General features: G+C 39.7%; 1 protein-coding gene across 3 annotated transcripts; it reads left to right on the top strand.

The window, feature by feature from the left end:
- The first annotated feature begins 3,583 nt into the window (after nt 1-3,583).
- On the top strand, nt 3,584-26,703 carry ICOS (inducible T cell costimulator). Of its 3 annotated transcripts, none has more exons than XM_058707979.1 (5): nt 3,584-3,734; nt 19,717-20,055; nt 21,120-21,226; nt 22,192-22,276; nt 24,503-26,703. In XM_058707979.1, exons 1-5 carry the CDS (start codon nt 3,677-3,679, stop codon nt 24,655-24,657), a joined length of 744 nt encoding a protein of 247 aa, XP_058563962.1. In that variant the 5' UTR covers nt 3,584-3,676; the 3' UTR covers nt 24,658-26,703. The 3 variants fall into 3 exon arrangements, with proteins under 3 accessions (XP_058563962.1, XP_058563948.1, XP_058563955.1); XM_058707965.1 differs by having other exon boundaries at nt 24,468-26,703; XM_058707972.1 differs by lacking the exon at nt 24,503-26,703 and adding an exon at nt 23,069-24,376.

The following is a 26,703-nucleotide window of genomic DNA, read 5'->3' as shown; positions in this document are numbered from 1 at the left end:
TTTGGGCCGGATCTCAGACTAACAGGAAGCCAGCGGAGAGTGCCAAGCAGGGGAGCAAGATGAATTAGATTTACATTTTACAAAGAGTATTTAGCGCTTGTAATGTGGAGATAGATTGATATGGGGCAAGTGTGGGGACAGGAAGGTGCAGAGAGAGATGCTGGAGGCCTGACGTAAGGCAGTGACCCTGGCAAGAAAAGAAGGAAAACAACAGGGCAGACAGCCAGGAAGTAGAACGTGGGGCTCATTGGTGAATTCACGAGGAGCAGAGGGGGCTGACACACAGGCTTCTGGCTAATTAAGTGCCAGGATGGTGGTGCCACTCGGAGGAGAAACCATCTTGATTAGGGACAACACTTCTCTTTCACTGCTTTTCTACTTTAGATTGGCACACCCAGTTTAGGTGTAGCACAGATAACCTTGCAGGTGCTTTTTAACCCCGTTGTTTGAACTCAAAGGTTCTGGTGTGTGGGCTCCTGTGCACATGCAAATATTGCCTTCAGTAAGTTTCAAGCAAAGCATAAGAAAGACATTCACCTGTGGAACTTCAAAAAAGTAAGCACACAGACAGCATTACCAAACTTGGTGCCCACCAAGTCGAGTAATAATAAACATTCCACTTTTAATGCAACAGACTTTCCACTCCCCACCCTCACTGCTGGCATCTGCACACACAAATCAAAACCGTCTTAAGTCATGGAATAAAAAATGAAAAAAAAAAAAAAAAAAGCAAACAAAAAGTGCTTCCTGTGGGGTGAAGGGAAATTTTTGCCCAGTTTATTTCCAGGCACATGAAAAGTAGTTCTGTATATTTAAAACCACAAGTAATTGTATTCTTAACTGAGATTTTTGAGAAGAGGCAGCACGGACAGGATCTCTCACAGCGGTCTCTGACATAAGGCACATTTACATCGAGGCAAGGCCTGCTCACCTTTAACGTCGGTTACCTTCAAGTGTCTTACAAACAGAGATTGTGTTGGTTGGGAAAAAGCAGATTTAGAATAAAAGTGTGCATATCCAGTTGAAATGAGCTGAGCCACACCATGATGTGTGTTAACTTTTTTCCCCTTGAGCTATAGAAACATTGCACCTGATTTTTTTTTAGGAAATCTCTTTTGCGTTCAAATATTTTCGAACATCATCTAGGACCTAAGCACCCTACTCCCGCCAAAATATGAGACCCCCAAATCATGTTATCAGTGATTTATGGGCAGATAAATGAAGACTGGCATGTGATTAGGGTGTGGTAATTAAGAGTGTGGGATTCAGTTTCGTTGGCTGGGTTTGATTGGATTCCATTACTTACTGGCTGTGTGAGCCTGCACTAATTACTTACTCTCTAACCCTCAGTTTCCTCATCTGAGAAATGGGAATAATAATGAGATCTACGTCACAAAGAGGCTGTGAGCACTGAATGAGATCATTCATGTGAAGTGCAATGTCTGGCACATGGATAGGTACTCAGTTAAGGTTCATTATTAGATTTCTGCCCTGTTTCCCTCTGCGTAACTGCAGCTGAGTGCTAGAATTTGTGATAGCTTTCATCAGATGAAGCAAGAGCTTTCCAAACTCAGTTCCAGAGCTAGGCCACAACAAGGTTAGAAAAAGTCAATTCTCCACTGCCTCCTCTTTGCTGGAAAAGGACTCCAGTACAATGACGGCGGGTCTGGAGGCATTTCCACTTGATGCGTCAGGGAGCACGTGGAAGAGAAAGGAAGGAAATCAGGGTAACAGGTTCCCAGTTGCCCAGTGTTTCCTGCTCAGGCTGGCTCAACACCTCAAATAGCTTCTTTCACACCCACTACTGAAGCTGAGGAGCCCTAGAAAAAAGTCTCTCGGGAAATCAGAGACTTAGGTGTGTCATTGCAGGATCAGCCTTGTACCTTACCCTTGGAATCCCTTGGGTCTGACCGGATATCCCTAGTTGCTCCTCTGTAGCACCAAATCTGGGTTCTGCTTCAAAGCCTGGACATTGGACTGAAATCTTGGTTGCCCTGACCTACTGACTTCAGCCTCTCACCTGGCTATCACCTCTGCAGGCTGAGAGTAGATCCTGCCCCATTACTCCCCAGAAACCCAGCCTGGAACCAGCATCTTGGAAGCTGGTTCAGACTTCTGGATGGTTCAGCAGGCTGTGGCCTGGATGGCTCTTCTTGCACTGGTTAAGAGTGAGGAGTCTGGAGCCAGACTCTCCGAATCCTAGCACTGCCACTTCCTATCTGACTTGTGCCAGTACTTTATAACTCTGTGCCTCAGTTTTTCTCATCTGTAAAATGGCAGATTAGTAGTCCCCATCTCACAGAATGATTAGGAGGATTAAATGAACTAATACACGTATAAAACATAATATAGGGGCGCCTGGGTGGCTCAGTAGGTTAAGCACCTAACTCTTGATTTCAGCTCAGGTCTTGATCTCATGGTTCGTGAAATCAAGCCCTGCATCAGGCTCTGCACTGTTGGGATACTCTCTTTCTCCCTCTGCCCCTTCCCCCTGCTTGTGCTTTCTCTCTCTCTCTCAAAATAAATAAACATTAAAAACACATAATATAAACACACATACATAAATAATCCAGATTAATGTAATGTTAGCTATATTCTATGTTTTATACATATTACATCTGTATTATTTTACAGTTTTGTACATGTTTTGTGTTAAGAGGAGTATTCCATATAAACACTTACATACATAAAAATCTCCTTATTTATATAATAATTATTATTGTTGTTATTATCTGTTCTATCTCCCCACAGGGATGGAGAGACTACAGGTGGGCTTTTCAACTTTTTTGCTTTCATTTGGGGCTATTGATACAGAATTTCTGGTTTCTACAGACTGCTGTAATATGCAGAGCAGGGTTTAAGTTGGATTAACATGTGATCCATCATTTGGGGAATTACAATCTACAGTGAATGTGATATAAGTATTTGTCAGACCCTTCTGTCGCTCCTCTTCCAGATACATCTTCTATTTCAGTTTCTGTAATAATTTCCTTTATTGTTTGTCGTGTTTCAAAGGCTTTCTATCTCTGGAGCAAATAACACAAGACAGAAAGGTGTCAAAAAAATAGGCTATTTATCATGTGGCTGTTTTCACATCCTGTTATCCCTAATAACTATTTTTTTTTATTTTTAGAAGTTTTTTTTAACGTTTATTTATTTTTGATACAGAGAGAGACAGAGCATGAACAGGGGAGGGACAGAGAGAGAGGGAGACACAGAATCTGAAACAGGCTCCAGGCTCTTAGCAGTCAGCACAGAGCCTGACGCGGGGCTCGAACTCACGGACCGCGAGATCATGACCTGAGCCGAAGTCGGACGCGTAACCGACCGAGCCACCCAGGCGCCCCGCCTAATAACTATTGATCAGTGGAGTAGGGTGGTTCTGAGAATAAGCATGGTCTCTGTCTCTGGTTTTATTGGAGCCAGGATGAGGGTAAAGTCTGTTCTCAAAATTATCAGCAATCCATGGATTAAGCTGAACCCCATAAGCAGTAATGCCTCTCAAATAGCCATTGACATCAATCGAGAGAGACACCTCCTTGCCTTGATGGTAAGTGTGACACTACATAAACCCTCACAAAACCCACTTCCTTTCCAGCAAATAGAAAACAGTTGAGAACATGAATTCACTGTCAGCTTTGAACACTGGGGAGGATTGTATCTGTTTCTGGCAAACATGAAGTTAGACCTCTGCTATTTCCTTCTCTTCTGCTTTCAAGTTGAAGTCCTAACAGGTAAGTGGCCCATTTAATATTTCTCACTAAGTTATAATTCAAATGAACATGAAGAGAAACCAAAGGTAGGAAAAGTCAGGCGCCAAATAGAAGGGGTTTCTGTTTGTTTTTTGTGTTTTTGTGTTGTGTTGTGTTTTTGTTTTGAAAGCAGCAACAATTACAGAAGAGCCCCAAGCACTTGGGCTCAGGGTGTCTGTGGCGGTGCAGCTGCTGAGAGCGTGGAGTTTGTACCGCTTCCTTTGATATTGTGTTTTAAGATGAAGAAAAAGGTTTCATCCGACCATTAAAATTTTAAATTACCTGCTTGGAGTTACCTGTGAGTGGATCAAGTCGAAGAGTGGCTTACTGTTCTCAGAGAAAGATGAAAGGCAAAATGACTTGTGTCAACTGAATGAAAATAAAATAGTCTTGGCATTTGGACTGGGAATTCTTTTTGAAGGAGAAAATAAAATGGAAGGGCTTTGAAAAAAAAAAAAAAGGATTTTGATTTTCATCTGGGTGATCTTGTGTCAGATATGCCACAGGCTGCCACAGAGGTTTTATTTGACGCTAAGTGTCAGGGACCCTCAAAAAGGCCAAGGAGTAGTGGATGATGTAAAAAGACTCCCTAGCCTCTGGAGACATTAAGGAAAAACAAGCAACCATTCTAAAGTCCTCAATTCTCTCTCTTAGATGGCATATGTCAGACTGTTTGAACGATTTAAATAATGCTACCTACAACTAAATTAATAAACGGGTTTCTGCTGCTTTTAACTTGGTACATTTTTGTATTACTTTTATCCTTCACTCTGATCCATGTTCTTGAGGTTGGCAAAAGCAAAGTGAAATTACATTAAGTTGGAAAGTTCTATTAACACTGAAAGTGAAAGCAGAAATTTAGTAGGTATAATCTTATCTAGCTAGACATAAATTTTGCAGTTGTACAAAGAAATAGATTTTACTTTTCTCTCCAAAAAACTAAAAAGCAAAAGCGGATTGGTCAAATGTTTCATCCTGTGGTAGTTCAAGGTGGCCCAAATGCTCTTAAGTAACGAGGACCGAGGAGTGAACAATCAGGGTCTACTTACAAGTTCCAAAGCCAGCTTGGGACTACTTGCTTGTTTTTAAGGCCTTTTCCACAACCCAGTGAAATCTTTTATTGAACAACAAATGAATAGCTTTGGAATGGATATTTATCCATTCATTCATTCACTCATCTATTCATTCATGCAGCATCAAGCACTTGCCAGGCAGGAGGTACTGTGCAAGCTGCTGTGTGAACAATGATGAGCAAACCCTTATCAGCCCTGCTCTCATGACGCTAACTGAATGACTGAGACATTAATCCAGTAATCCCATGAATTAGTGATCACTATAGCCAGAATTCAGAGGATGTCACAAAGAATCCTCTCTAGACGGAGTAGATATGGAGGTGGGGTTTGGAAGCGATATTCAAGTCTTTTCTGTGGACGTGGCACTTGAATTAAGATTGGAAGGATAAGTAAGAATAAATGGGGAGGATCGTACGAGAGTGAGGAAGAAGATTCCATACCAGGAAAAGAAGAAGTGCAAAGGAGCTGTAGCAAGAGGAAATGAATTAAGGTCAGGAAACTGGAATAAGGTAGATGTGCCTGAAGGAGAGGGGTTTGGCAAGGTATAAGATGATGCTGGAAAGGAGAGCAGAGAGCAGACCATTGAGACTATATGGGCCGTTTAAAGAACTTTGGATTTTTTCCAAGAACATTGGCTCAAGTCATTGAAAGGTTTGTAGTGCCAAAATGAACCCCAGGATGTTAAACCCACTTGGGCACTTAGAGTTGTTGATAATGTGCTTATTATCAGTCTGATACTTGAATTAATAATCGTGTTATTTCTATGGAAGGATGAATCCAACCTAGGTAGAGTTATTTCGAGTTGTTAGACTAAGCTGGTAAAGAAATTGTGCTTCTAGAACGATGTTCATCTTAAGCTCTAGTGGAATAATACCAGAATTCACTCTTACCACACAGAACACTATGCCATGTGACAAGCCATTTCTTGGTTTGACAGGTGGCAAAACAGGCACGAATGACTAAATGGAGATTCTAAGTTGCTAACAGTCTCCATGTTCAAAATACCATCACGATGCATATATCTAGCACCCAACGGTTCTTAAGAGCCTAGAAGAAGTATGCCAAGACCTTGCAGGTCTTTTCTTTTGGCATATTTTTAATACTCCCAACTAAGTAGGCTCTCTCATCCCACAAAAAGGGGAGTATTCTTATCTTCAGGTGATGTTTGAAGAATCTCAGACCAGGAAAGGCTGAGTGATTTGTTACATAGTAATTAGTGGCAGAACCAAGATTACAACACAAAATATACCTGACTCCAGATTTCACATTCTTTCCTCATTGTCTTGAAGTAGCAAGAGCTATAACAAATTGTAAAAGGAGAGAAATTCTCAGGTTTGCATTTGGTTGATGAGTTAATAGGTTGGAAACCTTGGTGATTTCTAGTCTTTAAAAAATATTTTTTTAATATTTATTTTTGAGAGGGAGAGAAAGAGACAGAGAGAGAGACAGAGTACGAGCCGGGGAGGGGCAGAAAGAGAAGACACAGAATTCCAGAACTCTGAGCTGTCAGCACAGAGCCTGACGTGAGGCTCGAACCCATGAACCGCAAGATCATGACCTGGGCCAAAGTTGGACGCTCCACCGACGGAACCACCCAGGTGCCCCAGTGATTTCTAGTCTTAACCATTGATCTCAGTGTAAAATTTAACAAAGTCATCATCTTGTGACTCTGGAGTAATAGGAAGCTTCTCGTTGTAAAAGGGTCTGGAAAAAACGTGAACCTCTACCTGGGTTTGGAAGACCCTCTTTCTACACCTTATGGGCAGTGAGAACCATGTGGGTGACCTTATGAGTTCTGATTTCAGAAAGACCACTCTGAAAGCAGCGTGGATGCTGTACCTGAGTGGGAATGATGGATGTGAGACGGTGCCTAATAAATGTGCATGTCTCACGATGTGTTCTGGGAAGTGCCTGGGAGGATAACCCTCAGATGCAAGTTGAGCCTTGCTGTTGATTCCAACACATCCAATCTGTGACCCCTGAATTCCATCACCTCAGGAAAAACAGCCCTTTGCTGCCTGCAGATGGGCTCCCCCGAGATTGGAGAGAAGCCTGCTGATCCGAGCTGACCTTCAGCCACTCCCACAACCCCCTCAAGTAGTCATGTTGGAGTTTTAAAAACCCAGATTGTTGACTTTTTTCCCCATTGATGAATTCAGGCCATTCCCAGTCAGTGTGATGAGCCTGAAAATCTGATACACTTGATTTTATCCCTTCATTGTCGTGTTTATTTCTATTTCTTTTCCTTTGCTGTTGTATCCTTTTAACTAAGTTTCTTTTAACTTCCTTCTTTGCTTCTGTAATTTAGAAGGTTCGCTACAGTTCTTAACTGAGTAGTCATTATGTTTAGAGCATCTTGAGTGCCTATTATTGGATTAAAATAATGACAATGGCCTTGCCCGATGTGCTGACTCCACACTCCCCATTGATCTGAGAACTCCTGAAGGTTCTTCCTGTCCCACTCTTACACTGTCCAGTTAGCACAACCCCGCCCCAATCTTGGGCTTTGAAATAATAATTGCAGATCATTGCCAGGTTTCCTCTTACAGTATTTCTTGTCTGTTTTAAGGATCTCTCCTTCACACTTCCTTCACCTATTTTCAGTGCCAGCACCCCTCTTGCCATCTGCTCCTGTCTTGTGATCTCTGTTTTGATACAGTGATTAGAAGACTTCTATCATTTTCTGCAGATACCTCGAACTCTGTGAATTCCAGCACGGGTAAAGAAGTCTTTAACTCTGATGGGTGACCAATATCTTTTCTGGGAATAGGATTCCTGGACCGAAGTCTTTTCTCTGAATTCTCTGTGGATTCCCATCCACTGTCTGCTGGCTTCTAGGGTTACAGGTGAACAGTTCCATGCTACTCTGATTCTCGCTCATTTGTAAGTAACTTTAAAAAAATCTCTAGGATCTTGTATGCTATTTATTTCAATATTGGAATTCAGGAATTTTGCCAGGGCATGCCTAGCTCTGAGTATTTTCATTAATATTGCTCGGGACTGAGTGAGCCTTTTCAATCTGTAGACTTGAGGGTTTTGTTTTGGTTTTTTTTTTTTTTTTTTTTAATTTTCAGGGCATTTTTCTCCCCATAGTTTAATATCTTTTTCTTTGTCTTTTTCTCTTCCTTTTAGGAATAGCTATTATTCTCATGTATGATCTTGAGTGCCGTGTTTTTTCATCCATAGTGAACACAGTGGCTTTCCTAATTTCTCATTGTTATTGGCAACCCCCTCAGATGAAGTGGAATAGCATAGTTTTTAAATGGCTAACAGCATATTCCCATTTCTTGGTAGAAACAGAATGTAGGTGTGTAGACAGGGCCTGATTCTCATTTTTGTTTTGCTCACTGTAAGGTGTATAGACTTGTTTGACTTAAAAAAAATGGCCTCAATATTTGCAGTTGTAAACTGAGCAAAACCCACAACTTATGCTACCTTCCTAGCTTAAGGATAGGAAATTTCTATGCAAAAGGATTTATTAAACTTTGTAAATAAAAATCATCTCTAGCCTTTTAATACCCAAGGAAAGGGCCACATTTACTCATTAAAGGCTCATCTGTACTATTGCTATTCTAATAAACTGAGTCCTTCAAATGGCACTTTTTGGTCATCCTAAGTAAAATAGGACCTTTGGTATTTGAAGACTTCTTATGAAAATTCAAAACTAGGGGCACCTGGGTGGCTCAGGCGGTTAAGCATCTGACTTTGGCTCAGGTCATGATCTTGCAGTTCGTGAGTTCAAGCCCCACATTGGGTTCTGTGTTGCCAGTTCAGAGCCCTCTGAGCCTGGAGCCTGCTTCTTTGTCTCCCTCTCTCTTTGCCCCTCCCCTGTTCTCTCTCTCAAAATCTGAACATTAAAAAATTTAAAAAAATTCAAAACTATTTTGGAAAGTAGAACTTAAGTATTTAGAAAGTATACAACACAAATGAAAACTGTTAGTCAAAACATGATTTTTTTCATTGCTTTAGCCTGTAAGGTTGATCAGAACAGACCAAGATTTCCAAGTTTAAAGAGAGTCAGTTGGGGATATGGTCCTCTTCTGGGTCACGTATAACGTATTGATGCCTGTTTCTACTTTGCGTGAGGCAACGCTAAGAAAAATCAAGTTGACTCTAGGGACAGTGACAGACTCATGAATTTTGGTTCTGTCAACCACTAGTTCTGATAGTATAGCTTTTGTTTGTTGGAGCTGTGTTGACATAGGCATGGCACTTTCAACAAGCAATTAGAGATCATTTTAATATAGCTGTTTTGAATTTGAGAAATCAGACTTTTTACAGCCAACGTTTATATTTTCCTAGGACTCATCACCAAAATGTCCATTCATGGAAAACAACAACAAACAAACAAATCCTCTAGTTCACTCACAAGAAAAGTTGTGTTTATGTTGTACTATGTCTAAAACAAAAATCTCCCATTATTTCCTGTTGAATGATAACGAAAGTTTGTATATGTGAATCCATGTTTTTACATGTCTACAGGCAGAGAAGTTACAGAATAAAAGAATTTTGTCGGAGCAAAGAGCTAGACTTTGTTGCAGATTCAAATACACAGGGTAGCTCATAGCTTAACACATGGTTGTTGAATGAGCATATCTAAAGAAATGTGTTCAGCACAAAGTAATTTTATATCTAAGAAATTATTTTATGTATTTTTGGTATATGATAACTTTTTATTTTTATTTTTTTATTTTTTTATTTTTTTAACATTTTTTATTTATTTTTGGGACAGAGAGAGACAGAGCATGAACGGGGGAGGGGCAGAGAGAGAGGGAGACACAGAATCGGAAACAGGCTCCAGGCTCCGAGCCATCAGCCCAGAGCCTGACGCGGGGCTCGAACTCACGGACCGCGAGATCGTGACCTGGCTGAAGTCGGACGCTTAACCGACTGCGCCACCCAGGCGCCCCTATGATAACTTTTTAAATCACAGAATACATATGTGGCATCAATGTAAATAGTACTTAAAGTACTTGGGATGATAATATACCCAATACGTCTGGAAGGAAAAGAAATATCCAAACATAACTTCCCAATCAAGTTTAATGTTAAAAGCTTCTTTTTTTGTTTCCTTTTTTTTTTTTTCCAGCAAGTCTCTTTAGCTTCTGGGCTTCAGGTTCTGTAGCATTAGGGGGTTGTACTAGATTACTGGGCTAAGAGGCTCCTTAAGAATGCAGGCTCTGGTCTCAGATTTTCTAGGTTCATATTATGGTTCCACCACATACTGGCTCAACAACTTTGGGCCAGTGATTCAAGCCTCTGTTTCCTCAAAATACGAAAGTTTCCTTAAAATAGAAAGTCCAACATAAAAGACTGTTATGAACATCAAATTATGTATTGCATGTAATGCATTTAACAGTATTCAACATAGGAGAAACTCTCAATGCTTATAAATTGCTGTTGTATTATTATTTGGAAACTTTTGAAAGCTGAAATATTTATTTAACTTCCAGACCTATTAGGCTTCAGACAATTGGCCAGGTAGCATTCAGTTTGAGTCTTTGTCTTTGGACTGGGAAACAAGTATTCTCCAGTAAACAGAATCTCTTGCTCTGCTTTTCTCGTTCTTCTCCTCAGTCCATTGCAGGACATTTGCCAAACATGCTCAGCCTCCATGTTTTTCTATGCATTCATTTATTTTATTGAGCTTATAAAATGTTCTAGCTCCTTGGATGGTTTAGGTGACCATACTACAGTTCTCATCCTTGTGAAGCTCATGGTTAAATGAGGAAGACAGACAAAATAATTATGATCAAAGATGATATGCATTATAAATATGTTGGTGTAAACAAAGTATTATTGAGAGCATAGAGATAGGTGTCTTTGTCTGGGGTCTCAGGGACCAATTTAAAATGGTTCTTAAAGAATGCATGGGGGTTTCTAAGAAGACAAAGAAGTACCGGGATATTCTAGTTTATGGGAATAGTTTAAGGATGTGAGAAGAATGGCCAAAAATTTAGTATAGGTGGACCATATATGGTCCACAGATTGTGAAAAGAGCTGGTGTCATGCTAAGAAAATTGATTTTTTACCTCATAAGTAACAATATAATAGAGACTTTAGGCTGGGGAGTTAAATGCTTTTTAGGAACACAATTTTGGAAGCAGCATGGAGGATGGATTTGGAAACGGAGAAACTGCTGCTGAGGCCAGTCAAGAAGCTTCCACAGAGGAGGGAAGACACAAAAATGCCTTGGATTGGCAACAGAAATAGAGAAAAGCAACTGAATTCAAGAGATATCCTTGAGCTAAAGTCAACGGGACTTAGTGGCCAATTGGATCAGGAGAACCAGAGAGAGGGAGGTATGAGGAAGGGGGTCAGACTAGTGACTCCCTTAAATGACAAGGTTTGGGTTTGGAAGTGAATATTGAGTTCAGGTTGGAAATGTTATTCTTGATCAGAGGAAACCAGATAGAGATGTTGAAAGGAAACTGGTGATAAAGGACTGGAGCCAAGGGAAGGGGTGGCTGAGATAAAGGTGAGTGTTACTAGAGTAGAGAGGAGAGCTGGAGCCTTCAGTGTAACAAGCTCACCCAGCCAATGCCTTGTCTATGCGCCCAAAGGAGGGATGGGAAGTAATGTGGATATTCTTGGGTGCCAATAAAATTCTTTCTCCCTCCCGTTCTGTGTAAGAGACTTGGGCTCATTTAATCTCATGTAATTTCCCTGGTGGGGCAATTTTAAATCACTGACAATGAATTAACTAGGAAAGTAACTTGTTTGCAACTTAACTGTTACTTCATGAATATTGCTACAAAGCTTTATAGCATATTTGATATTCTTCCGTTTTTATGAAGAAAGTTTTTACTAGAAGAAAATCATTTTTCCATATTTTTCTTATTCTGTAATAGGATACACACTTTAGAGGACCGAGGGTTGTTTTATCCCCCCAACAAATTTCCTTGGAGAGTAAAAACAATACACATATTTGTGGGTGTGTGTGTGTGTGTGTGTGTGTGTGCGTGCGCGCACGCGCGCACACACACACACACGCACGCGCTCTTTTCTCCTCACTTCTTCACATCTTTTGTCTTTGTTAGGAAGTTAGATCAGATTGGGTTTATTTTGTTTATCCTCCCTACTCACTTCAATCACTTCTTTGGAGTATGGATGCCTTTGAATAGTAATGTAAGTATAGAACTGATGCGTGTGTAAAAATATGTAATCAGGATTCTGAAAGTTTTAGCCAGTAGACTCATAAAAAAATGACAATACTTTAATTAAAGGTGAAAAAAAGTGGTAAATGCACATTTTTTTAAATGCCAACATTTCTTAGTAAAAGATAAAATGTAACAAACCCTAAATAAACGTTGCAGTTTTTAGGACTTCACCTCTTATGTCACACTCATGTGCCGTGCTAAGCTAAAGTTTATTGTTTGATTACAGAAAACATGTTTAATAAGCACTATCAATAATTGCATACTCAGGAGATCTTATCTTTCTATCACTCTGAGACCTTTGTGGAGGTTTGTGGTTAGAAGTCTGAGTTAAGGAGAATGAAATAAAATTACTGTTTTGTCTCACACCCCCTGCAGTTGTGTGGGTTTTCTAAAGTGTTTTTGCCAAAAGATTTCAACAGGGGTAATACAACTGCTTACAAGGAGTCCTGGCAGGATGGGTTCCAGTAAGGCCATCTTATACTATAGAAATTGAATGGTTTAGATATTTAAAAAAAAAACAACAACGTACAAATAAACTCTTCTGAGCCACAGTACAATTCTCAGGAGAATGATCTTTTCTTCTGATTTTTTTTTTTTTTTTTTATAAACAACCTCCACAGTTCCCATGCCCAGGGGATACCAATGTTCTTATCCCTTAAATAATTTGAAAACCTAAAGAAATCACCTAATATAAGGACCGTGATTTTACTCTTGGAAACATTAGTCCACTGATGTCAAGAGTAAAGTTATAACAATCATAGTTAGCAGCAGTTAACAGGTTTGAACCTCTATTGGGAAGGTTGTACCCTTTAGACATGGTAGTCTATGTGATTAAGAAGACACAATACCTGTTCTCCAGAGTACTTATAATCCAGGAGTACTAACAGGTAAACAGATATGGTAGCAAAACAAAAACTAATACTTAATATTTAGATTTTAAGACCCATTAATCGGAGTCAAGAGGACATATTTCTATTGTGTTTTAAATAATGTATTAAGTGCTGAAAGATATAGCATGATGTTTTATCCTAAGTCACTAACGTGCTGTAGTTATGAAACATCTGAGTGTATTAGAACAATCATTGGTCCAGGGGCCCGTCTTGGCTGTACATTGGGCAATTTTAAAGACTGTGCACTCTGGAGGATCTAAATAATCAACCAGGTTTAAACTTGTCCTCTGTAGAGAAAGAGAATCATCAATCATCTAAACAAGTCTTTATGAACCTAGTAGATATTTAAAGAGAATCTGTTTCTTTAGAGCTCAGAGAGAATTTTCTTTAGAATCTGACATTCCATTTCAGGAGATACCCTTCATGCTTGATTATACATTTGCATGTACTTGCTTCTAGAAGAAAGACAACATGGCATAGCTAATCATGAGATCATGTTCCAGCAATGAGCTATGGAATCCTGGGCAAGATACTCACTTTTCTGCCCCAAGTCTAGCTTGATAAATGTAAATATAAAATGAAAGGCTTAACTGGATCATTTCTGAGAGCCCTTTTGGTTCTTACATTGTATATTTTATCCATCGCCCCAGATTTATAACATCACCAAAATCTACACATTCATTAGTTCATCTCTGTGTCTAATAAATATTTATTATGACTTACTACATACTACAGATGCTATTGTAGATAGTTGGGATGGATTGGTGAAGGAGATCAACAAGGTACCTGGTTTTAAATAGTGGGGTAAACCTGATGTAACAGTGGGGTAGCCAGACAATAAATAAGTAAATAAATAAACCAGATTATTTCAGGCAATGATAAATATTTTCTCTCAGGTAATAGGACAGAAAATGACTTGGGGGTGTACTTTGGATTGAGTGGTCAGTGGTCGCTAAAGAAGTAGTAGTTATGTGAAGACTGGAGAGAACATTCTAGGTGAAAAAGCAACAAATTCGAAGCCCAGGGGACCAGCTTCTTATATTTGAGGAATAGAAAGAAGAGCAGTATGACTGCAGCGTAGTGAGTGACTGGTATAAAATGGTGTTGGAGAGCTACGTAGGTCATGCAGGTCATGGAAACTAGGCTGAGGAGTTGAATTTAATTCTAAGTGAGATTTATGTTTCATAAGCAGGGCAATGACACAATCTGTGAATGTTAGAAGATCATTCTGGCTTTCCTGAAGAGAATAGATGGTAAAAGGGCAGAAGTGAGAGCAGCAAGTTAGGAGACTCTTGCAGTCCTAAAGAGAGATGATATGGTTTGGCCCAATTGAAGTTTAGATGCAGGAGCAGTGGATAGACTCAACCAGACATAAAACAGAAGTACAGGAAGTTAGGCCTTCTTCCCGTAGACAGACTTTAACATGATCCTGTAAGCTCAGTCTGTAGTGATCACTGTCTCGCTTCATGTGGTTGCCTGCTTCCATTACCTGTCCCTTGGTTGTTGCTAGTGGCACTTCAACCATAGATTAAACCCAGAATCTTTTCTGCACCCAAGAAGTTGTATTCCCTGTGGACAAATAATCTAACCTGTCCGGGTCTTCAGAAAGAATTGGACTTGTATAATTTCTAAGTTTACCAGGTCTAATTGTTTATGATGCTGAGTGGGGGTTGAACCATGTTACAAGAAACACAAATGTGAAGGAGAAGGTGTTTTGGGGAGTCTGAAACACAGACAGACAGTGTCTATGAGAACTTAGATGGAGATATGTTAGGGAGGAAGGTGAGGAACTTATCAAAGACTGTGGGAAGGGAGATTTTGGAAGATGATTTTATAAGAAGTGGTATGTAAAAAAAAAAGTAAGCTGAGATAAAGGAAGAACAGAAGAAAGATTGGTGAGGGGAACTCTCACAATTTTTAACTTCTGGTACAGCAGAGGAACTGATCAAACAGATCTGACACTCAACCAAAACGAACACTGGCTATAAAAATTGGTGTTATGACACCAGCACTCCCAGTTGAATATTAGATCTGGAGATGAGAATATCCAGGAAGGGTGAAGAAAAGATTCTAGTTGTTTCTACAATTATAAGAAACCAATACATTCTGATTTTCCTTAAATTATCTGCCTACCCGCTAAATGCTTTAGCCATGGTTATAGGAATGATCTCCTTTTGATAGTGTTTTTTCACATGTCTCCAAAGGCTAAGGAGCATTTTTAATCAGGTACTGGAGCATATCTGTTCTACAAGTGCCAAAGTAATTATGAAGCACTTGATTAAATGTCATACCTGCTTCTTTTAATTTTAATTGAAAACATTCAAATTGCAGACTTAGAGTTGTCAAATGGTTTTCCAGATGAAAAGCTTAAGCATTGGTTACGTAGAAACAGAAGTCAGGCTTCTTATCACTATCTTTAATAATAAAAAGCCCACCTAGATTAAATATGATAAAGTGAACAAGTCAGAGTGCCCAGCAGAAATGACACTTTGGAATCCCCAGCTACTCCTCTGATGTCAATGGCACACATCCTTGGCATTATCACTCAAGAAAAACTTAGGTAGTTTTCTTAGCCCTACCTAAACACTTTCACAGGCAAGGAAGATAGTCTCATTCAATTTATTTCTCCTGACCCCCCTGGAATATCCCAGTAAGATTCTGGAACAGAGAAGACTATTGGAACAACAACAAAGTAATAGCTTATCTTGCAGTCTTCTTTGGATAGGTTTTGATCCTGGATCCCTAGTGAGTAAGTGTTGGAAAGAACTTGAAGATGTTTTGGTACTTCCTTATTTCACAGATGAAGAGACCAAAGTCAGAGGGGTACCAGAGTCACAGACTTGCTATGGGAAGGCCAGAATTTTCCTCTCATTTCCTTGGGAATCACTGCATTGCATCTTCCACTACTCTGCACTGCTGATCGTTACCTTTCATCTTGTGTTGGGTTGTGGGTCATAGTGTGGGCATGGGGCAGAGAAGAGAAGCTGCTGACAAAACATCTTCAGAAATACAAGATGGGGCATCTATGTCTATGTGTTTACATGGTGGCCACAGACACTTTGGCCCCAAGATCACTGTAGTTTACTTGCTGCCATTCTAAAGTCCTGGGAAAATTTGCTCTGGACATTTTTAAAAAAATTTTTAAATATTTAGTTTTGAGAGAGAGAGGGAGAGGGGAGAGGGGAGAAGGGAGAGGGGTGGGAAGGAGGGAGGGAGGGAGGGAGGGAGAGAAAGAGAGAGAGAGAGAGAGAGAATGAATGAGCAGGCGAGGGACAGAGAGAGGGAGACACAGAATCCAAAGTAGGTCCCAGGCTCCGAGCTGTCAGCACAGAGCCCAACATCGGGCTCAAACTTGCAAACCATGAGATCATGATCTGAGCCAAAGTTGGATGCTTAAATAACTGAGCCACCCCCTCCCCCTTCCCCTGCCGGTGCCCTGGACATTTCTAAAGAAACTGAGAACCAGCCCACTGATTTTATTCTCTGCAGGAGAATACAGAGTCCTAAACATCAGAACAATAGTCATGCAGCATAATTTATTTTCACATAAATAAGTCCCCAAGAAAATATCTTTCATTTTAATCTAATGTAGACTGCATATATATCCATGCTATCAGTTATTTCCTTTTGCCTTTTGCTTACATTGTTTCCTCTATTTTTAAAATGAAGACAAGCATTATTTTCCTTCTGTATAGTTACAAATTTTTGTTCTAGAACAAGACATATATACAGAAGACTGAACATCAGTGCACAATAAATAATTATAAAGCATACTACCTTGCCTGCATAATCACCACATCTCAAGAAATAAAACACTGTCAGCACACAGAAGCCTTTCTACCCCCTGGGTTTTGCTTCCTGATCCAACATTTCCTTCCCTTTATGTAAAACCATTAGACTGAACTTTGTGACATCCATTTAGGTTATATTTTGTATTTAAAATTTTCTTAGTGTTTATTTATTTTTGAGAGAGAGAGACAGAGATGGAAACAGAGCATGAGCAGGGGAGGGGCAGAGAGAGAGGGAGACACAGAATCTGAAGCAGGCTCCAGGCTCTGAGTTGTCAGCACAGAGCCCTACACGGGGCTCGAACTCACGAACCAGGAGATTATGACCTGAACAGAAGTTGGACACTTAACTGACTGAGCCACCCTGGCCCCCCCGTTTCTATTTTCTTAGTCATTAGGCAAGAAATCACAACATGCATACTTCACTTACCAAAGTTTCTCATTATACATACCTTTACTATTTCACTTTGTTTTTTATTGTTGATGTTGAGACATCACCTGCCAGTCTAATAGTTCCTTCTCTGAAGGTAAAGTGTCTCTTTTCTATGGCTGCTTTTAGGATTTCCATTACGATGTATCTAGACGTGCACATTTAAAAAAAAATCTGCTAGTGATTTGTTGGGATTCTTGAATCTGGATGATGACTGCACTTCAAATAATTTTTCTAACCTAAGTTTCTAGTTCATCAATTCTCTCTTTAGCTCTAATATGCTTTGAAAATATCCATGGAATTTTTAATCATAGTATGGATTTTGCCAGTTTTATTTGATTCTTTTTCAAATTAGGTTTTTTGTTTGTTTCTTTTAGTTTCCTTTGCTTTGCAGAGGTTATTAGAAGTTTGTCTTTTACTGCCTTAAATGCAGTTAAGCCCCGTTGTTTGTTTTGGGATCTGACAATTCAAATATAGGACTTTAAGGGGGCTTTGTTTCTGTAGTCCATTGTTTGTTTTGTTTCCTTGCATGTCTGATTAACTTTTTTGGTGTGCTTGTCATTGTTTTTAAATATTATTTGTGGATAGGATTTGAGGCCTACGATGTAAATCTTTCTTCCTAGAATAGTTGCATTTTTACTCTCAATAGCCTAAGGGTAATAATGATCCAAAGTGACCCTGAACAAAATTCAAGGATTTAGGTTTTCTGGACCATTGAAGTGATGTGAGCTGGTTTCCTTCTGCTTTAACCGTAGTCCAAGAAGGGAACCGTTTGAGATCCCAACTTACTGAGAGAGGATGGCCTTCTAGGTTTCTTACTTTGAAGACTCTGGGAGTTGAGGCATGAAAACAAAAATTTGAACCTGGGAGAACAGCAAACACTCTCAGAGTAAAAGCAACTTCTAAACTCTGCTCATCTCTCTGAGTTCTGGTTCTTCAGATTTAACCCACCAATTTCTTCTCTTTGCTAAACCTTGTTAAGCCTTTTAATAATATTTTTTAGACCTGTTGTTCAGCAATTTTGGTTGTTTGGGTGTGGGAATTTGTTGGAATCTGGGCGGTCATAACCAAAAAACTACAACACTTATGCATATTTTCACAGTCAAATCTCCAAGTTGAAAATCTATCCCCTTGTAATATGGAATCTAAATTAAAGAGATCTAAATTAAAGCCTGTAGATATTAAGAAAAATAAGTGTGCTAAATCTTAAATAAAATTAGGGCAATTAGTGCAAGCAGAGTTGTGGCAGGTGAATCTACCCGCATCATGTTTAGTCATATCATAAATTAAAGTTCTTTCAGAAAGCAACATGGCAATACGTAGTGCCATAACATGTTTAAACAGTTTGACTAGGTCATAAAAGCAAAGTGCTAAAAATCACCCTAATATTCAACATTGGAATGCTTTAACAAATTATATATTAACATTATGTCCTAATATACATACAGTCATTAAAAAGGACTGTGACAACTATGTAAGAAATGGAACTTTTTATGATATATCATTAAGTGACAATAGCAGAACACAAAGAAATATGTCTACAAAACAAGTGTATATCTGGAAGATAGAGGGGAAATATACACAGATAGTATGTCTATTTCACAATAGGGCTGGACAACTTTTTTTCCTTCAACATTCTTTTTTTACTTGCTATATTCTCTTTAAGAATAAAGACAGATTTCAAAACTTAAGCAAAAAACTTTCATGCTAATAATTTTCCCAATTTCAGTGAGAAACTTTCATATAAAAAAAAAAAAAAAGGAAAAAGGAACAGAAGAGAACAGTTACTTATAACCCAGTAACTCAGAATCTGCAACCAGACTAAAACCATTTTGGCTCCTTCCTTGTGTGACCTCTGTGTAGCTTTCAAAAATACCCTTGGCTTCCTAGAAAGCTTAAAATGTATTGGGGAAAAAAAAAGAAATTGACAAAAATCTGGTGCCTTACCATTGTCATCAGACCTTGATTCAATTCTCAATGGATCAGGTTCAGAGAAGACACATTTCTATCATTTGAAAATGATTCATCTGTTGTTTTACTCTGACTGGAGGGTATAGTGTAAATATATATTTATATATAATTGTTCATTTTTTAGTTTAAGCTATTTTTCACTTTTTTTTTGTAAGTTACATCATTCCCCAAATTTCATCCCAAATCTTCCTTTGTTTGACAAAGTGCTAATCCTCCTTCAATCTCAATTTTAAAAATCAAAAGGGCATTATTTGATTCTATAAACAAAATTAGAACCCAACCCCCCACCTTTATTTGAACAGTACTCCATTCCTAGCATTAATTCAGATGTTTTACTACATATTTGTTTATCATCTGTCTCCAATATAAAAGCATAATCAGATAATATGGTGCCTGCCCTGTGTAAATATATTATTTAATATATTACATATTATATATTCATATGTAACAAGCAAATTTCTGGTCAGGTTATTTTCGAGGGCAGAGTTTTATTTGTTGTCCTGTTCTTCTTTTGGTTGTGAAATTCTTTCATTTTGGTGCAATAGAGGTGACTTTATGAAGAGAAGAGATAAATTTTGTGCTCGAATACAACTAATAGAGTAGTAGCTTCATAAAATGTCACTTTTGCTTTGTTTTCTTCCTTTTTATCCAGGAGAAATCAATGATTCCGCCAAGTCTGAGATGTTTACCTTTCACGATGGAGGCATACAAATTTCATGCAAATTCAGTGAGATAGCCTTGCAATTTAAAATGAAGTTGCTAAAAGGGACGGAAGTACTCTGTGATCTCACTAAGACAAAAGAAAGTGGTAACACGGTGTCCATTAAGAATCTGAAATTCTGTCAAACTCAGTTATTCAATGACAGTGTCTCCTTTTTCCTGTATAACTTGGACAATTCTCATGCCAGCTATTACACCTGCGAACTGTCAATTTTTGATCCTCCTCCTTTTCAGAAGAAGAATATTAGCAGAGAATATTTGAATATTTATGGTAAGACACTGTTTTCATCTTTCAGACTTAAGAGTACGTTCCCATTTAACAGCTTTTCTCACTAATGAAAACAACTAAGCAAATGACTATTTTTTAAAGTTTATTTGTTTATTTTGAGAGAGAGAGAAAGAGAGAATCCTAAGGAGGCTCCACACTGTCAGTGCAGAGCCTGACATGGGGCTCGAACTCACAAACTGTAAGATCATGACCTGAGTGAGCCAAAACCAAGAGTTGGATGTTTAACCCACTGAGCCACTCAGGTGCCCCTAAGCAAATAAGTATCATTTGTGGAGTTCATTTTGGTGCAATTGATGGCAATAATTTATCATAAAAATATGCAAGGGATAATTTATTATTATTAATAATTAGTATTAATCAGTAATATGCAATTTGATCACGTAGACTATTGAGTTAGAAATAGGTTACGTTGGGGCGCCTGGATGGCTCAGTTGGTTAAGTGTTTGACTCTTGATTTCGGCTCAGGTCATGATCTCATAGTCCACCTTCTAGAGATTCTCTCTCTCCCTCTTCTGCCCCTCCTCCTCCCACTCTCTTTCTCCCTCTCCAAAAAAACAAAAAAGAAAAGAAAAAAAATAGGTCATGTTGTCTTTAAAACGCATAGGCCATTAAAAATCAGGAAAAAAATTTAAGACAATTACCCAAATCTGTGGCCTAGTGGCCATTGGCTCTAGTCATGTAAAACTTAAGGTTTTGGTTAGTGTCGGTTTTGTGGAATCAAGTGAGGGGATTGAAAGCCATAGTTTTATACCATTACTTTTCCTACTTACTCTTCTACAAAAATACAGACAGAAAAAGTCCTTCCTAGTAACCACATTTGTAATCATTTATGTGCATAGAATCTTTCAGGTTTTAGTTTTTGAACGCTTGCTATAATACTGAGATGGTGTTATATACTGTGCATTGGATTCCATGATTGTAATGAAGGCAAACTGCATTTGATTAAATCACTTTATGGAATTTGGTAAAAGAACTTGTGATTCGGCACCCAAAAAGGAGATTTGTTTCTCACAGTTTTTCCTTAACATGTCTCCTTTCCAATCCAGAATCACAGATTTGCTGCCAACTGAAGTTCTGGTTACCCATAGGGTGTTCAGCTTTTGTTGTAGTCTACATTTTTGGATGCGTATTTCTTTGTTGGCTTACAAAAAAGGTGAGCAATGTCTCTATTTTTCTCGCCTCTGCTTTCCTGAAGAATATCAGTAGTTATTTACTCAAAGCACCTGCTGCTCCTGCCAGAGTGATTTGATTAACAGACATTTTCTTTTCCATAAGATAGGTCTACTAACTACTAACTTGGAACAGAAGCTTATTCTATAGCTGCTTCATTCTAAAAAAGGGTTTGAGGGCTTATGGAAAGAGCTGTTATTATTATTATTCAAAAAAGATAAGGGAATTGGGGCCAAGAAAACATAAAAAGTCAGGACGAAGATTGAAACATAAAAATAGATGCTTCTGACTTCTGAGAATCATTAAATATGGGCTGCAAATTTGATTCTAAGTTTCCAGAGTCAGGACAAAGATGAAACAGTTTCGTTTCACTCAACTTTTCAGTTAAACAATCAGTGAGAAAGTCTTACAAGGTGTCAGTCTTAGCTGAGAAGTAAATGGCCAACTTCTTTCCATGGCTAAGTTGTTAGGACCGTTTTTGAAGAAGACCATAGAAAAACTGGGAAGAGAATTCAACAATGACAAAACAATCTCTCTGTGCTGGGGGGTATTATTTCCAGTCTTTCATAATATAGGTTCTCAATGAGAGAACGTACAGCATTCTGCATTTTACACAGGTATCAGTTGGCAGACCATGGGTGTATCTGTGCCAGAATGGAATTCAAAAAGAGAGATAAAGAATAGAGTGAGATAGGGTTCGCTATCTAAATCTACAAAAGAAGGGAACAATAAAAACAAAAATGAGGGAGGAAATTCAGCAGAAGGGTCTTTTTATTTAAAGCCCTTTTCATATTGGTCTCCTACTTAGCTGGAAGTCAGGAGCCTACACCACATGCTAACGCTTTTGTCGCATATCACTTCAACCAAGAATAGAAAACAGTGAAAAAAGACCAGGGATGGAGATGAGGAAGAGCAGCTGACAAACCATGTTTCTGACTTCTCTTTCAGAAGTATCGATCCAGTGGGCATGACCCTAACAGTGAATACATGTTTATGGCAGCAGTGAACACAGCCAAGAAACCTGGACTCACAGGTATGGCTCCATCTGGGGGTTTGGGTAGAGCAGAGTGTTCTTCACATTATGCTTGGAATTTTAATTTTTTATTTTATTTATTTTTAAAGTTTATTTATTTTGACAGAGACAGAGAGAGCAAGTGAGCATGTGTATGAGCACAAATAAGGGAGGGGCAGAGAGAATCCCAAGCAGGCTCTGCACTGTCAGCTCAGAGCCTGACACAGGGCTCCATCCCATAGAACTATGAGATCATGACCTGAGCTGAAATCCAAGAGTCAGATGCTCAACTGACTGAGCCACCCATGTGCCCTTAATTTCTTATTTTAAAGGAAGGCCAAATGTCTCTCTGGCCTCATTTTAGTCTTTTCTGTGAAAATTTGAAATTTTCACTTCAGGTTTATCCTTTTCTGCAGTACACTGCAAACAATGTATTTGTAAACCACTATTAAAAAACAAACGAGCAAAGGATCCATAAAACCACTATTGTATCACCGCAGTTTTCTAATTGGTATTTCAAAAGCTAGCATGATTCTAAGTCTTCCTTGGTAAAAAGTTCTCTAATTCACCTGGTAAGCAGTTATTGGAGATCAGTGAGGTACAAATGGCTGAGTAAGGAGCTGTGGGAGATGCAGAGGTATATGAAGGGTTTTGGACAGAGATTTGGAAGAGAGATCTGGGCTGGTGCTACCAGGGGAAGGAGGAGGAGCCGGTGAGGCTCTTGCTATTCTGGTGAAAAGAAGGTGGAGGGCGAGAGGGCCCCGATGGCTGCACAAGGCCAGTTAGGTGCGACATTTGACTTTTCCCATTCAGAGCGAACACTGTCAATTTGAGGTTCATCAAGCTGAGGAGCATCTAGAAAGTCTGAAGCATCCCTTGTGGAAAATTTGTAAGTCTTATGCCTTTGAGGTTGCGACGAGAGGACATATGTGATGAGACAGAAGGCCCCGAGGTTCTGCCACCATTCAGTGGTAAAGGACTTGTATAAAAAGGATGCAAACAGCACCTGTAATCATGGAATTAAAGCATGGGAAGGGATCTAAATGCTCCTTCAGTCTATCTCCTCATTTTTTGGATGAGAGAAGTTGATGCCCAGGATGTTCAGTGACTCTTTTGGTTCCCTAGAGATTTCCCACCATAGCTTTGTCACTAACAAAGAGCATGCATTTCATTACTTGCCTATTAAAAAAATCTTTTCTTGTAATCCCTGTGCTTCTTATAATGTGTCTGTTTCAGTTTGGATTCCTGAAAAAGCAGACCCCGAGACAGAGACTTGAGTAGAAGTAGTTTACTTAGAAGGTGACCCCAGGGAAAACGGGTGAGGGAGCAGGGAGAGTAAGACAGGCAAGAAGGAAAAGCAAATGGAGATTGCATTACTGAGGTCTCAGCTGGAGGCCACAGAACCTCTGAGAAGTGCACAGGTGTCTCCAAGAATTGTTCTTCTGAAGGATGGCAAGTGGGGTATTGATCCAGTGGATCCCATCCCCACTGGGTTGGAGTTGCCTGTAGGGTCCATGAACTTTCCCTCATCCATCCTGGAGTCATGCTCTAGGCTTGGCTCCCAAGTCTACAGAGAAATCCCTGAGACAGAGAGCAGAGTAATGCATGGTGGGACTCTTGTGCTAGAATGGACAGCATGTACAGAAGTGTCTACCCCAGCTGTGGCTGGGATCAGAGTCGGGCTATTTCACATCCCACCTACGAACTGTAATCACTGAAAATGGCCATAGTGTAAGCTTCTTGAAGGTAGGTGGGTCTCTCCTCTGTATTCTGAAAGCAATATGCATACACAAGTTCAAGCAGAGCATGTCTCAGCACCTCTGTCAAGTATTTATTGCATGATTATGTAAGTAGTACCAGGCCACGTGATCTGTGTTGGGTAGAGAGAGGGGAGACTCAAGCAAGTCCTGGTCTTCAGTCTATAATGTCATTGGGAGAGCTGATGTGTTTACATAGAGGGTAGAATCATACGATAGTGTCCAAAGTCCTCAATTGTGAAGTCGAGAGTTCAGGTCATGTTTATTACAGGAGTTAAGAGGAGGCTGGGTAAAACTTCATGGCAAATATGGAGCTGGTGCTGAGTCTTGAAGCATCGAGTTTGGATGGGGTGTGTGTGTGTGTGTGTGTACAAGAGTCAGATGAAAGGGACAAACTTGTTGAAGGGAATTGGAACAGAGTGCCTTTAAAAATGTTGTGCTACATTTTGTTATAGGTGTGACTCATAATTTGGAACTTTGTGGCACCCAGGCATGAACCACGTGGGCCAGGTCCCCTCTGACTTGAAGCGCAAGATTCCCACGTCCCCTGGACCACAGAGAGTCAGACTTGATTTGAGTACATGCATCTTCTGCTGGTGTTCTGTTCAATCTGGACTAGTGACTATCGGTCAACAGGGGTTTTAAAAGGCTGCTTCGGTACTGTTGGGTTATCAAAAACACCCTCTTGCAACTAGTTTTACAGAAAGCCCAGCTCGTGTGTGCTCAAGAAATAGACCTCACTGGGATGGAATTCCTATCTTCATATCTGCTTCTAGCAATGCACCAGCCAGGAGAACAAACGCATCTCCAGATATTTTTAACAGATGCCATGGGTACCGAATCTGCAAAGCAAATGGGCTGCCAACAGCCAGTATCTCTCTGCACTTCGCCTATAGACTACCTCTTCTTCCTCTAGGGCTGAGCATTCCTTTTTAGCCACACAGTAGGGGAAGGTGCTTCAAAATTATAGCTATTTTATTTCTGAGGTATCAACACGTAATTGTACTATTATAATAGGTTAGTACACAGTACTCTTTTCCAACATCTGAACCCCAGTCCTGTATTCCCAAGAGTTTAGATGCCTTCTTCTGCCTTCAGTTTGCCTTTTTAAAATACTCTACATGACTACTTGACAGGCATTCTGTTAAAAAACAATTTTTTTAATGTTTATTCACTCTTGAGAGAGAAAGAGCATGAGCGTGGAGGGGCAGAGAGAGAGGGAGACACAGAATCTGAAGCAGGCGATAAGCTCTGTGCTGTCAGCACAGAGCCCTATACAGGGCTGAAACTCACAGACCGTGAGATCATGACCTGAGCCGAAGTCGGCGCTTAACTGACTGAGCCACCCAGGTGCTCCGACAGACATTCTTGAGTAGGGAGCTTTATCTACATTTTCCCCCTCTGCTGCTCAATAAAACACATAGTATATATATTTAATTGTAGCCCAATGAATATAATTTGCCTATATTTTCCCTACAAGAATATTTTTCTTCCAGAAAGACCTCTTATTTTCCCAAATTCAGTTAAAATGATTTACTTTGTTGACTTGTTTCTACCACATTAGTGGTAGAAAACATTGCCTAGAATCAGAAGTGACTTTATTGTATGAGTCTGTTTTCTATCATTATCTATGTTTTCATGGTGCTATTAATTCCAAGCGAGGCTGTTTCTATAGGTCATCTTAAAATTGCAAGCAAGCAAACAAACAAACCCACAAAACCGTCTTTCACTGCCCAACATTGTCCCGGAGGGTAGAGCCAATGATCCATTTAGTGGAAAGCTGTAGTTCCTGGAGGTCACTGACAGACTATAACCCAGATGACCTCCTGGCTTGACAGGCTGAAATGGCCCCATCAGCCTGGAGCAGCCATCCAGACCTGGGTGAAATTGCAAGGCTTGAGAGACTCCTGTGAGCCAAGGACAACCAGCTGCTCTTGCCCCCAGAAGCTGACGTGACCATGGTGAATCTGCCTGCATTTGTACCTCCAGGGTCTTGGAGGAGGCACAGATGTGCCAGGGAACATCAGCAGGATTCCTTCTCCTAGTAACTGGCCCTGGCCCTTCAAGATAGTCTTCCTTTGAATGCAATTTGGCTGGAAAGATTCTTAAATACATATAATACATGATTGGTCTTAGCTGGAATATTTTCTCTGCTTCCTGTTTGCATGCCCAATGCTTCTGAAGCAGCCAATGTATGTGCAACAACATTTTTAACCTTAGGTAAAGTTGGGCTATTCAGTAGTTTTAAAATTTGTAGGTGCCTGTGTCTAGTTTACTTTAAAAGTGAGACCAGATATGTCATTAGGCATACTTATATTCTTGTAAGCGTGCGTAATGATGGATACGTACAGTACAGTACTGCATTTGTAATTTGAATCAAGTTTGGTGGTGTTTTTCCAGCTGACTTGGACAACCTGGTTGGCTCTGCAGAGCTGTTCCCTGAGTTGTTTGCAGCTTTGGGGGTGGGGGGTTGGCGTGGGGAGTACAGCCTTCATTGGGGTCCACCTGGCCTGGTTTCCATACTGTGCTCTAAAGCATCCTCATCCTCAGCACTGGACATTTCGAAGTGGATTATTAAATGATACAATTTCTATGAAATAAAGACTTGTTTTAAGAGGAGCTACTCATGAAATAGATTTTAGCAGTAGTAGGAAATTAAGGAATAAACATTTGATATTCAGCAACTGAAAA

Source organism: Neofelis nebulosa, chromosome 2, assembly GCF_028018385.1.
Source record: "Neofelis nebulosa isolate mNeoNeb1 chromosome 2, mNeoNeb1.pri, whole genome shotgun sequence".
Lineage (NCBI taxonomy): Eukaryota > Metazoa > Chordata > Mammalia > Carnivora > Felidae > Neofelis > Neofelis nebulosa.
Note: the sequence above shows the minus strand (reverse complement) of the source record. Positions and strands in the feature narration are given on the sequence as shown.

Bases quoted from the DNA above. Each gene is read 5' to 3' on its own strand.
- ICOS (XM_058707979.1), top strand. From the start codon at position 3,677: ATGAAGTTAGACCTCTGCTATTTCCTTCTCTTCTGCTTTCAAGTTGAA. The intron at 21,227-22,191 runs GTGAGCAATGTC...CTTCTCTTTCAG, and splicing joins TTTGTTGGCTTACAAAAAAG to AAGTATCGATCCAGTGGGCA. The intron at 22,277-24,502 runs GTATGGCTCCAT...TGTGGCACCCAG, and splicing joins CAAGAAACCTGGACTCACAG to GCATGAACCACGTGGGCCAG.